Genomic DNA, 12364 nt, shown 5'->3' on the forward strand with positions numbered 1-12364 from the left:
ATAATAAAAGCTAAAAAACCCAACACCGTTCTAATTAATGTTAATTTTATCATGAGAGATGGTATTCTGCCAAAACAAAATTGACTTTCTAACATGCTAGTGGTCTGATGCCCAGGGTCTGAGTTCTTTTACCTCCAGCACTCCTGTTAGCTGCCTACCAAGTGACGTCTTAGTTCTTCTGCCTCTTCTCTAAGCTACTGTAAAGTCTGTCTTCGCGTACCGCCGCCCTCTAACAGCTTTTTCAGTGAAATTATCATTTGCAGGTTACGTCAACTTATGTTCTTGTTAGCCTTCTAGAAAAATGTTTGATTAAGAGCATTGGTTTTGGTGCAAATCCTGGCTCTGCCACCTAACTGCATCATGTTTGACAAGTTACTTTCTCAACTGAAAATCGTGATAGAAATAGTACACACATCATAGTTTGTGGTGAAGAACAAATAAAATGCTCCATAAAAACTGCTTAGCACAAGCCTGGCACCTACATGTTTCATTATTGGCATCAACTTGGTTATGATTCAGACGTGGCCCCTGAACATGTTTGTGAACTGGTCCTGCAGGGCAGTGCTGGAAATGTTCTCTGTGCTGCCCTGTACTGTAGCCACTTGGACTGTTAACCACCTAAAATGTGACTAGTGCAACCGAGGAACTGAATTTTAAGTTTTTTAAAAATTTTAACTTAAATGTAAACATCCCTGGTTCGTGATTACCCTATAGATAGCACAGAGTGAGTGTATGTCTGTATTGATCTTATCTTATTGTCAGATTGAAAACGAAACTTTAAATGTCTCGGAGAAGTTGTGCATACCCAAGAGTTTGTTGGTGGGCCACGGTTGTGCGGTCCCTGCAGTAATTCCGTGGGCTTTGGCAGTCGCTTCCCTTCTGCTTTCGTTCGCTTAGTTCTGATAGCTGTTGTTTCCCCTCCCAGAAAAAGGAACCTTTCAGCATTTTGTTTTTCTCGGCTCCTCCTGAATCTCTTGGCAACAGGAAGACTAACTGAAGGCAGTTCGTCAGGCACATTCACACTTAGGCTTTTTATGGAACCCGCATATTCCAAGCTGGCATCGCCTACCAAAATGAATATTTACTAATTCCAAACCACCACAGATCTGTAGGTGGGAACACACTCATGGGTGTCCATTTACCTGCAGTTATCTGAGACAGTTTTGAAAGCAGCTGGCCTCTTTCATCTTGAGGTCTTGAAGGAGGTTTCAGTTTAAAGGAAGAAATGCTTTGCAGGCAGTAGATACTCATGAAATGTTTTTTTTCAGGGAAATAGTGTATGTTTACAAATGCTTAATACGTACATAAAGTGCTTATTCTGTTTATTTGCCATTAGTGGTTGGAAGTAAACACTGACCTGTCTGTGTATGTGTCTATTTAAGTGACTGACTTACGTTAGTCATCATTCTGCCATTACTCTTTTCAGGTATTAATCCACCTGAAACTCCCTTCCCTTGTATTACATCACTCCATCAAGTCCCAGTAGTAAACTCAGGTAGGAACTCTCTGCATAAATTAACTGCAGAGCTCCTATTTTCAAGTAACTGTCTTTAGTTGTAGAGATTTAAGAAGACAACACTGTGTCCCAGGGAAGGGAGACATTCCAAAAGAAGAGGGCGAGCTCTTTGGAATGTAGGTTACTAGAGCAAGAACCTTAGACTGACTTTCAACACTTCTACTTTTCTACTTGTGAAGTAAAGAATTGACAGAATTAAAACCGTGGATTACTTTGGGGTTGTACCTCACCCTCACCTCCAAGTAGAAACCTGAAAGAAAGAATTACCTTTTAAATAAATTTTATAATTTTATGGCAAGGTATTCAAAGGAGCAAGTGAAAATGGTGAAATGTGGTTTTTCATTTAAATCAGTGAGAATTATTTCACTTTGGTAATTAACATAATGCTGTGTTGATTTTTCCCCCTTCCTAAATCACTTTCAGGTTTGAATTTACACATAAAAAACAATCGGGTGGTGCAGGCCAGTTTGGAAAAGTGATAGGTGTACTGGAGCCCCTGGACCCAGAGAACTACACTAAATTGGAGTTTTCAGATGAAACATTCGGGGCAAATGTTCCAAAGCAGTTTGTGCCTGCAGTAGAAAAGGTAACAACAAAAATAACTTTATTACATTTTTTTTCAAACAGTTTATTTAGGTATCAAATCATATTTCTTTTTTTTTTTTAAGTTTTATTTATCTAAGTAGTCTCTACACCCAACGTGAGACTCGAACTCACGACCCCAAGATCAAGAGTCACATTCTCTTCTGACTGAGCCAGCTAGGTGCCTCTCAAATCCTATTTCTGTTGCATTGTCTTCCATGGTTCATTTTAGTTACAGTCCTTTTTCTTTATCTGATTGTCAAGCTTTCCATATGATTTAGAATCTTCAATTCATTATACTGAAGAGCTATAAATACATGCTGTGATAACGAGGGGGAACTCATTCTGGTTTTTTGTTTTCTTTATTTCTTTTTTCGAAAACAAAGCAGTAGTTCTTTCTCTGAGAGGGCTTATTTGCTTTCTCATAGTCCAACCGTCTCAAAATTATAGCCAGCTTTTAAAGACATGCACTTAGCAAATATTTATTAAGCATTTTTCATCTGTAAAGCACTCTTCTAGGGGGCAGAGGGAGAGAGAGAGAGAATCTTAAGCAGGCTCTGTGCCCAGTGCAGAGCCTGATAGAGGGCTTGATCTCACGACCCTGAGATCGTGACCTGAGCTGAAATCAAGAGTTGGATGCTTAACCAACTGAGCCACTCAGGTACCCCTCATTCTGTTTCTTAATCATAGTTATTCTCTTTCTTTTGATAAATTGAATCTACTTTGTAAATTGCAATCAACAATTAAAATTTATAGCAGTCGTTAGGGATTTATGAAAGTTTTAAGTTTACTGTTGTAGTGGCATAATCATTCGTTAAGATTCCCAACATCTGATTTCTCCTATCATCTCTGCTACTGATTAATGTGCTTTTTGGTAAATCATGGTGTTCAGAGCCAGTTTCTTCATTTGTAAACTGAGAGTAAATAAAAAATTTAAGCCTGAACCTCACCAACTTGAGGATCAGATAATACTCTGTGACATTTTTTTGTAAATTGTGAAGTGCTTTGCACGTGTAAGAGGTTAGTGTTTTGTTTGCTTCCTAGGTCACTGGCTTTAAGACTGTGGCTTTAAAACTTCAGCAGTCTGTTCTCATACATTGAGATTTTAGGTTTTCATTTACCCTTTTAACTTAGAAATCGTTACTAATAGATTATAATTTTCATTTGAGTGGTGGTAGCATTTTTTTGTGTTTTAGTGATTTCGTTCATTATACTTTGTTTCAAGACAGTATTGTGTCCCTGTCATACTTTTAAGTTCCATTCTCCAAGATTAATGTAGGTGAAGGAGAGCTTATATTTTTTTCAACATACAGAGTTTGTAGTTTTGCGGTGTCAGAAATATATTGTACTATATCTGCAGCAGTGGGATTGTTTGCCAAGAAAAACTAACTCGAATTGTGGGAGCTCTACGAATGTTGAAGGGACTGAAAAAGAATTGCGAACGTATCAAGTTGTACTTTTAAAATATGTTAGTTTATTGTGTATCAGTCATACTTCAGTGAAGCTGTTTTTTTAAAAAAAGAACCGCATTAGGAAAAGTGACCTGACTTTTGAATTCCAGTTCTTACTGACGTGTATAATACCAAAGCCGTAATATAGTCATCTGCCAACGAGGCACAGCAGCGATGGGTGTATAGTGGGAGCTCAAGGCACAGCCGTTGGGTCAGTGCCAGGTTTGATGGAGGTGCTCTGACTTGCCTTTCCTCTCTTTCCTCCTTATAAAATTAAGAGCAGGCTGTCTGTATAATGGGTTATAAGAGGTAAGTCGTTCCTGAAGATGTGAAGTGTTAGCACCATCGGCATCACTTTCAAACCAGCTCACGCCTTTAAGTGATGTGCTTTTCCAAGGGATCGTTCGTCTGGATGCCACAATAATAAAACTTAGTTAAGCTGCTGAACTTTTTAAAAACTTCTTTTCTGAGGGGTGAAATGTAGTATTCATAAAAACGCTTCACTTCTGAGCAGTAAAATGTGTGAGTATTCTTGGTAATTCGCGTGCAGGAGAAACCCACTGACTCCGGAGGTTGTGCTCATTCGTTAACAGGGGTTTTTGGATGCCTGCGAGAAAGGCCCTCTCTCTGGCCACAAGCTGTCCGGGCTCCGGTTTGTCCTGCAGGATGGGGCGCACCACATGGTTGATTCCAATGAAATCTCTTTCATCCGCGCAGGAGAAGGTGCTCTTAAACAAGGTATTGTGTGTTCTGGCACTTTCTGCAACCCTGTGTCTGTTTTCCCTGATAGAGCATCAGAGACTCAGAACGCAATGCTGTGTTTTAGTCTTGTCCCCTTAGAGTACTAGGCAGCCCACCAAGAAACATGGCAGGTTCTGGGCAAATATTTATAGAATTGAAGTGAGGGTAGATTACTGTGTTCTCTTTCTAATGAAATTAAAAGCCTACCTTGTTCTTCAAATTATCTAGTATTTTTCATATGCTTAAATTTATAGATGATCTGTAAGTTCTGTTTTTTTGCCACTTTAAAAAAATCAACTAGCATATGGTATATTATTAGCTTCAGAGATAGTTTAGTGATTCATCAGTTGCATGTAACACCCAGTGCTCACTCCATTATGTGCCCTCCTTAATGCCCATCACAGTTACCCCATCCCCTACCCACCACCCCTTCAGCAGCCCTCAAGTTTGTTACCTTAATTAAGTCTCCTATGGTTTACCTCCCTCTCTGATTTCACCTTATTTTATTCCCCCCCCCCGCTCCTGTGTTCATCTGTTTTGTTTCTTAAAATCCACATGAGTGAAATCATGATATTTGACTTTCTCTGACTTTCACTTACTGTAATAACCTCAAGATTTCATTCTTTTTGATGACTGACTCATATTCCATTGTGTGTGTGATATGTGTGTGTGTATGCATGCCACATCTTTATCCATTCGTCTGTCTAAGGACATCTGGGCTCTTTCCATATTTTGGCTTTGTGTGTTTTGTTTTGTTTTTTAAAGATTTTATGTATTTATTTGACAGAGAGGGCAGCGAGAGAGGGAACACAGGGAGAGTATGAGAGGGAGAAGCGGGCTTCCCGCTGAGCAGGGAACCCGATGCAGGGCTCGATCCCTGAACGCTGGGATCATGACCTGAGCCGAAGGCAGGCTCAACGACTGAGCCACCCAGGTGCTCCATGGCTATTGTGTTTTTAATAAAGAAGATAGATGTGCTTGGAGTACTAAGAAATATTTAAAGAAACATTACAGTCATGTGCTGTTTTTAGTGACTTAATCAGATGTCAGGAAATCCATAAATTTGTAAGTAATTTTTGTAACGTGTGACATTGTAGGCTTTTAGGCATTTTGAGAATGACACCATATTTTGAAGGAGCTCAATAAACTTTATTTACAGCGCAGACCTCTTGCTAAACTGGTGGAATTTTCAACCTTTTCCACACAGAATAACCAGTGTATTAAAACCCTAATGAACCAGAAACCTAAACAATTGCAAGTATATTTGATTCATTGTTTTTAAAAGAGAAAAGCAAATAAACAGCAATTTGACATCAGGCTTATTCAACGAAGGAACTCGAAACTTGTATCCTGAACGCAGAAAATGTATTCCCTTTGTCATCTCTTCCATATTCATTATTAATAATGTCCATAAGTATCTTTACACAGGAGAATTATATTAGGATTTACAAAACATTTCAGGAACATTTTTATCAAAGAGGGGGTCAAAATGGACAGTAAAAATTAGATAAATCATAATACTTTTTAAGCATTCTGTAAATCACGATTTTATCGATTGATTCTTAATGAATTTTGGACTTCGTGTTGTTTTTCTGTTTGCATGTCTGATCAGGTGTGGGGCAGTGGTTGGAAAAGGTTGCTCATTTCTTGACCAGGTTGCTAAGTCCTTATATTACTTAAACTAATGGCAACTGTTAGTAATTTGTGTTTTAGTTTCTCAGTTGTGAAAGGGAGAGAAAACCCTTCGTTTTCTCTATGCCACCTCTCTGTTAAAAATGCAGTTGAAATCTGTGATCTGGAAATCTTGTCATAATCCGAAGATTGTGTTAATAGGAAAAAGGGAAATTAAGTCACAAAGAAAATAAGATTTTCTTAGGCATGATTCACATTAAAACACCTGCCTCTTTTGCCATCTAGGGTGTTTACCACTTCAGTAAATCTTAAACTAGACAAACTAGTTGTAATCACTTTTGTACTTCTTTTAAAGCTTTATTGCAGTGGAATTGACAAAATTGTGAGATATTTTAGGTGTACACGTGATTATTTGATATATACATATTGTGATACTTTCTACAAGTACAGCTACATTAGAAATCACCGATTGTTCTATGCTGGTTCTTGACTGGAAATCAGTAGCTCTCCTGCAGATAGAGTTTACACAAAGCCCGATAATCTGTATGGTTGTCAGTTAGCAAAGAGCCTCATCATCGTTTTCATTGCTCCTGTAGGAAATATAATTAAATGTAGATGTATATGCCCGTAATTTACACATATGCACCCATGAAACAGTCTGTATATCTATGAATATTAAGTAAACAGATAAATATGCGCCATTTACTTTTAATTATTTAAGTGTACAGACATTAATTATGATTAACTGCCTGGTGGGTGTGCAAAGGAAAAGCACTAGATAGTAATTGAGAATTTTTTTTTTTTTTTTTGCCAGGTAAACATGTACAAATCAGGGTGCTAGCATGAAAGATGAATTACTTTGCTGTTTCTTCATCCGTTATTGAGTCACGCGTAATAGGAAGAAGTGTATAGGCTGAAAGGAACTTTTCTTAGTTCAGTAAGAAAATCAGCTTTTCATGCATAAACCTTATTGAATGCCATCTGAGAGTTTTGGGGTGAAAATGTCGATAAATGAGCCCCGTATCAGAATAGCTTAGACTTAATGAGCCGTTCTCTATTATCAAAATTGGAAGAAAAATAGTTCAGATTCTCATTTTTTCATTAAAAAAATGAAAACTGGAACTGTGTTGGGTCACAGTTTAAACGTCGTCCCTGATAGTTAATCAGTGATGTAACTAAAACTGAATCTAGAATTGAATGTTCTGTTTGGGCACGTTTCCCCTTACACATGTGACCATTGCCATCGTTTTTCTGTGGCCAGGTTTTAGAGCACTGTGCTTGGTCTCCTCCAAAATCCCAAACTTGTAGCCACTCTCATAAGAGAGATAGAGACCTAGAAGTAAAGGTAGCTCATTTAACTTGACAGCACCCCTTCTTTGATCTCTGCCCCATTATGTGATGCGCTTGGAGATTAAATCCCAGCTCTGCTCCGTACTTGCTATGTGGAAATGCGCAAGTCCTAGGAACTTCCCCCAGGCTGCTTGGAGACTGTAATTCCATAACATTATATGAGAGCATATAAAATTAAATATATGAGTGTATTTGAAAACACTTGCACGTGCATACTTGGGCAGTGAATGCTCATCAGTCTTTCCTTCATATTACCTTTGACCTGGTACTGTGCCATGCCACCATTCCCTAGCTTCTTGTCTCGGAGTGCTCATAATAACATTGATTGATCACTAATGTGCTGTGTATTATGCTGAGTACACGAATTATCATATCTTACGTTCACAGTGACCTTCCAGTTGAGAAAATTAGGACTCAGAGTAGTTAATTGAATGGCTCAAGATTACACGATAGTGGTGGAGCTGAGAGTCAAACCCAGCCCAGAGTCCTAGCCCTTGAACACCACCTCATATGGCCTCTTCAACACCTGTCCTGGTGTTATCAACGGTATTCCTAGTGGGCTAGGAATAAAAATATTACCACCTCTTCTCACCACTTCAGGCTTAAAAGTTCTATGATGATGTTGGTATTTTTACCTGCTGTCTTAAAAAGCCATAGAGCACATGGATCTGCTTGAGGAAACATAGCTTTTGGGAGTGGGGGCCCTGTGACTGTTGAATACGGCAGGGTGAATTCACTCCAGAGTGTTGTCACAGCGGGTTAGAAGAAGGCATGAATAAGGACAAGATTCTTTGGAAGTGAGTCCGGAGGTGAATTTATGGAGAGAGAGGGAGTTGAAAGGAAGGGAGCAGGATGAGAGAATACGAAACTGAGAACTAGGCTGAACATCCTCAGCAGCTAAGTGGTGGGCAGTGTATACCTGGCCCTTTCTTCCCTTTAAAATATGACCCTTTCACGGTCTAGCTCTTTTGTACCACTGACTGACGGTAAACACTAGGTACTGTGTACTGAAAATATGCTCACGTCTGTCTTTCTGGGTGTCGCCTTCTGCATTGATTGCATTTATTTAGAGCCAGGGAAGCTCTGCTGTTGTGATAACCCAAGATGTTACAAGAAATAGAGCTGTTTCTACAGTCCCGAATCGTTAGTCTGCTGCGTTAGACGTCTGTGCAGGGTTCTTTGGGGCTTAGCTGAGGAAGCTTAGGAGTCTGCCACGTTTAGTTATTTCTCTTTGTAGAATAAAATTCACTGATTAGGACTAATTAGTCAAAGGTAAGTCTGAGCTATGATTTGAATTAGAAAATTTTTCAAAGAAATCCAAGCATATTAAATTGCTGTTCTTAAAATTATTCCACTTAAGCTAATAGTGTCTTTAGGAGAAGTGCTTTAATAACCTGCAAGAATGATTGCCGATTAATTTATTATAAAGAAATTCATGCCTGGAAAGCTATGATTATCTTAAAATAAAATATTTTTTCATCTTTTCTGTGTTTTGCTTAAAGTCTTTATTTAGAAATAATTCATTCAGTCTGAGGCTGAAGTATTATTTCACACTGTCATAACATACAAATTAAATATGAATGTTTGAAATGTAACTATATTCTCTCCACATTGTTAAACATAACCCTCAGTCAGCATTTGTCACAATAAGAAGTGTTCTGATTATGTAGTAAGGTGGATAAAAATAAGCTTGGACACACACATTTTAGTGCTTAAATGTCTCTTCACATCCAGTGTCTTTATTTTGTAGGTGAAGAAACTTGAGGGCTGGACACCTTTTGTTTTTCTAAAAGGCATATATAACTTGTTAGAGTCAGAGCAGAAACCAGAAACTTGGTCTTCTGATTCTCAATAACATGTTGAAATTTTGTTTAATCTAGAAAAGGAAAGACAGAACTCAGGTGTGACTTGATTTTTGTCTCCAAATATATGATAAAAATTATTCTCTTATTGTTAAAAATAACTATCTTCCAGGGACCAACCAGAAAGAATTGGTTTACCTGGTCAAAGACTTAACAATGAGTGTCTTTACTCCTGAAAGTATTCAGAAAGAATAAGTAACCCTCAACCAGATAATTTAGATGGTAAAGGAGTTGATTGAATGTTGTTTGAAGACCCCTTTTATATTCTCTGCAGCTTAGTAATGTTTAAGGATAAAAATTAGTAATAGAAATATTAATACTGTAATCAAGTGTTGTCTTATTGGAATCTACACTTAGGAGAGTGACTATTACGCTTCTAGAAAAAAAGAGTCCAGATCAAATATTTTAACCTCATCACTCATGTGTGTGCCTTTGGAGAGCACTCTCCCTTTTGTATATCTGGGTAGGGAAGAGTTCCCATTTGTTTAAAGATTAATAAACTAATTTGTGTCTTTTTTTCTTAACCCAGCTTTGGCAAATGTAACATTATGTATTCTTGAACCTATTATGTCTGTGGAAGTTATAGCCCCAAATGAATTCCATGGACCTGTGATTGCGGGAATTAACCGGCGCCATGGGGTAATCACAGGGCAAGATGGGATTGAGGACTATTTTACAGTGTATGCAGATGTAAGTACTATTGGTCACTGACAGTCTTGCTTTTAGTAACCTTTCTATAATTTGCTGTTTAGAGCAACTCTTAAATGCAAAAGCTAAAAATAAGATTTATGTGGGCCTTTATGAATATGTCATTTTCTTAGATGTATAAAAGTTATCTTTCTCATAAGTTTCATTTGTATAGCCTCTTTATCATGTTATCTCTGATTTACTAGAGAATATTGAGTTCCATTGCCAGTACTTTACTTAAATCTCATGGGAGAAAGTGTATATCACATTACATAAGGCCTCTTAGAAGACACTACTGTCAGCATATTACTGAGGGGTCCAGAGGAAAGTTGTATTAGCATTTTCACGGAAGAAACACTTCTCCATGTTTGAGCTGCAGCCAGAGTGTGGAGTGGGTATGAGCGGGGAAGGCTGTCAGTGGTGTCCACCCTGTGAAACAGAAAGATTGGGTTTCTAGTTGTGACTGTCACATTAAATTATTTTTAAATAAGATTTTTACTTTCAGTAAAACAAAAATATACATCTCTGGCTTTTAATTCTTTTAAATCAAGAGTGGTTAGTAGAAACCTAAGTTTAAAGGAATTAAATGCCTAAGGCTTTCCTGTACTTTTCTCAAATATTTTTCAATAAGTAATACTAAAATATCTACTGTGTTTGTTTTCAGGTCCCTCTAAACGATATGTTCGGTTATTCCACAGAGCTTAGGTCATGCACAGAGGTAAGCAGGTGTTTAAACTTTCCTCAAGTGCTCTTTAAGAAACCACCCTACACAGTGCTCAGGTGTGTGAAATCCTGTCTTTGCATGACTTTTCCTTGGTAGATGTACCAAAACAAAGTCTCTGTTGTTTTTTAACTCCTTAGGGAAAGGGAGAATACACAATGGAGTACTGCAGATACCAGCCCTGTTCACCATCTACACAAGAAGACCTCATCAATAAGTACTTAGAAGCTACAGGTCAACTTCCCGTAAAAAAAGGAAAAGCCAAGAACTAACTTTCGTCACTTTAAGTTGACTAGCTGTAACTGACTCTGCAAGATCTATATACTTCAGTGGATTTTGGGGAAATGAATCAGGCCGAAACAAATTGTAGAAGCCCTTCTTGTTATGTTCAGGAGCTTCTGATATAGTCAAAGGTAATTATACGTATATCCCAACTCTGTGGATTGGTCTTACAGTTCATTGAAAAACCTCAAACAAAATACGATTGTTACTGAAATATATTTAATATCTAAGGAAGAAGAGACTGATTTCAGTTATACTTCTAAGCTTAGGATATGGTATGTAAACTTCCTTTCCGAATTTTTTATGCTAAGAATTTTCAACATATAGAAAGACCGAAAAAGACAGTACAGAGAACAGGCCTATACCTTCCATTTAGACTCCGTAATGAACAATCTTGTTAACAGTTTGTTCATCACATAATAATTTATTTTGTCATCTTTGCTTTATCTGTTTGTCTATGTCTCATACCTCTATATTTAAATTTTTTTTAATTATTGTTTTGCTAAACAGTAATTTGAAAGTGAATGGCTTATATCCTGACACTTGGGAGTGTCCTCTTTTAATGAGCAGGCTTTTGTGGAGGCAGCTGTGCTCGCCACTATACCACCAACGCACACTTGAACAAGAGTTTTTTGTTTAAGAGTGGATTTCATATGTTCTTAATAGAGAGCATTTTTCAGATGCTTCATTGGGATATTACAATGGCTAGTAAATTTCTAGCTGTTTTATATGTAGGTGATTGCTTCAGTTTGTGGCTTCTGCAAATTTGTAAATGCCTATTTTTGTGTTAGTTTCTTGTGGACATTTTAAAATGAAAAGCAGACCCTTACCTATGTTCATTTTAATGTTTCTGCAACTCTGAATAATAAAATATAATTTACATAGTTGCTGCCTGGTCAGTTTCATTCACCTGGTAAACGCTAGTTGAATTGAGTCTGTTGGAATTTATCGTATATTGTATTCATTGACATTGTGAAAGAATAGGTGTTAAGTGTTTGTTTCTAGAATAGGTTGGACTTTCCCAGACAGTTCTACCATGTTGTTTAGGGTTACTTCACCCCAAAATCATCTGATGGGACAGGCATTTCCTGGTCCTTTCTCTTAGTGGATAATAGAAATAAAATAATGGTCTTAAATTCCTTTCTTTTTCTTGATTTACAGATTTGGCTTTATAATCTTTTCTACAAAAAGATCTTTTAAAGTATTGAGCATGTTTTCAAAGCATCTGCTAAATGCTTTAAGTGCACTTAATTTAGTTTTCACAGCCCTATGAAAGTGGGTACTGTTACTATTGTCTATTTTGTAATAGAAGAAGCAAAAGCACGGAGAAGGTAAATAACTTGTCCAACACCACACAGCTTGCTAAATTTTCAAGTTGATAATTGGTTGTATTCATGAAACCGAGTGCATTTTCCTCATGAATATGTCTGTTGCTGTAGCACCATTAGGCCTGAATAGTATTGGCTTTGGCATTTCATCAGCATCTCATGCTGTTGACAGTGACTTTGAAAATTGTTCCTGTTGAGGAAATACCTTCCTG

The 12364-nt window shown here is 37.5% G+C and overlaps 1 protein-coding gene across 1 annotated transcript in view; it reads left to right on the forward strand.

The window, feature by feature from the left end:
- GFM1 (G elongation factor mitochondrial 1) overlaps positions 1-11708 on the forward strand; it is a 42512-nt gene extending 30804 nt beyond the window's left edge. Inside the window, exons 14-18 of the mRNA XM_045811767.2 lie at positions 1940-2102; positions 4143-4287; positions 9664-9824; positions 10486-10539; positions 10683-11708. Of these exons, the coding sequence (XP_045667723.2) occupies positions 1940-2102; positions 4143-4287; positions 9664-9824; positions 10486-10539; positions 10683-10814 (655 nt within the window). The 3' untranslated portion in view covers positions 10815-11708. The remainder of the gene's footprint in view (positions 1-1939; positions 2103-4142; positions 4288-9663; positions 9825-10485; positions 10540-10682) is intronic.
- The last annotated feature ends 656 nt before the right edge of the window (positions 11709-12364 follow it).

This window comes from Ursus americanus, chromosome 20, assembly GCF_024610735.1.
Source record: "Ursus americanus isolate L20-20 chromosome 20, mUrsAme1.1.p, whole genome shotgun sequence".
In the NCBI taxonomy this organism is placed as follows: domain Eukaryota; kingdom Metazoa; phylum Chordata; class Mammalia; order Carnivora; family Ursidae; genus Ursus; species Ursus americanus.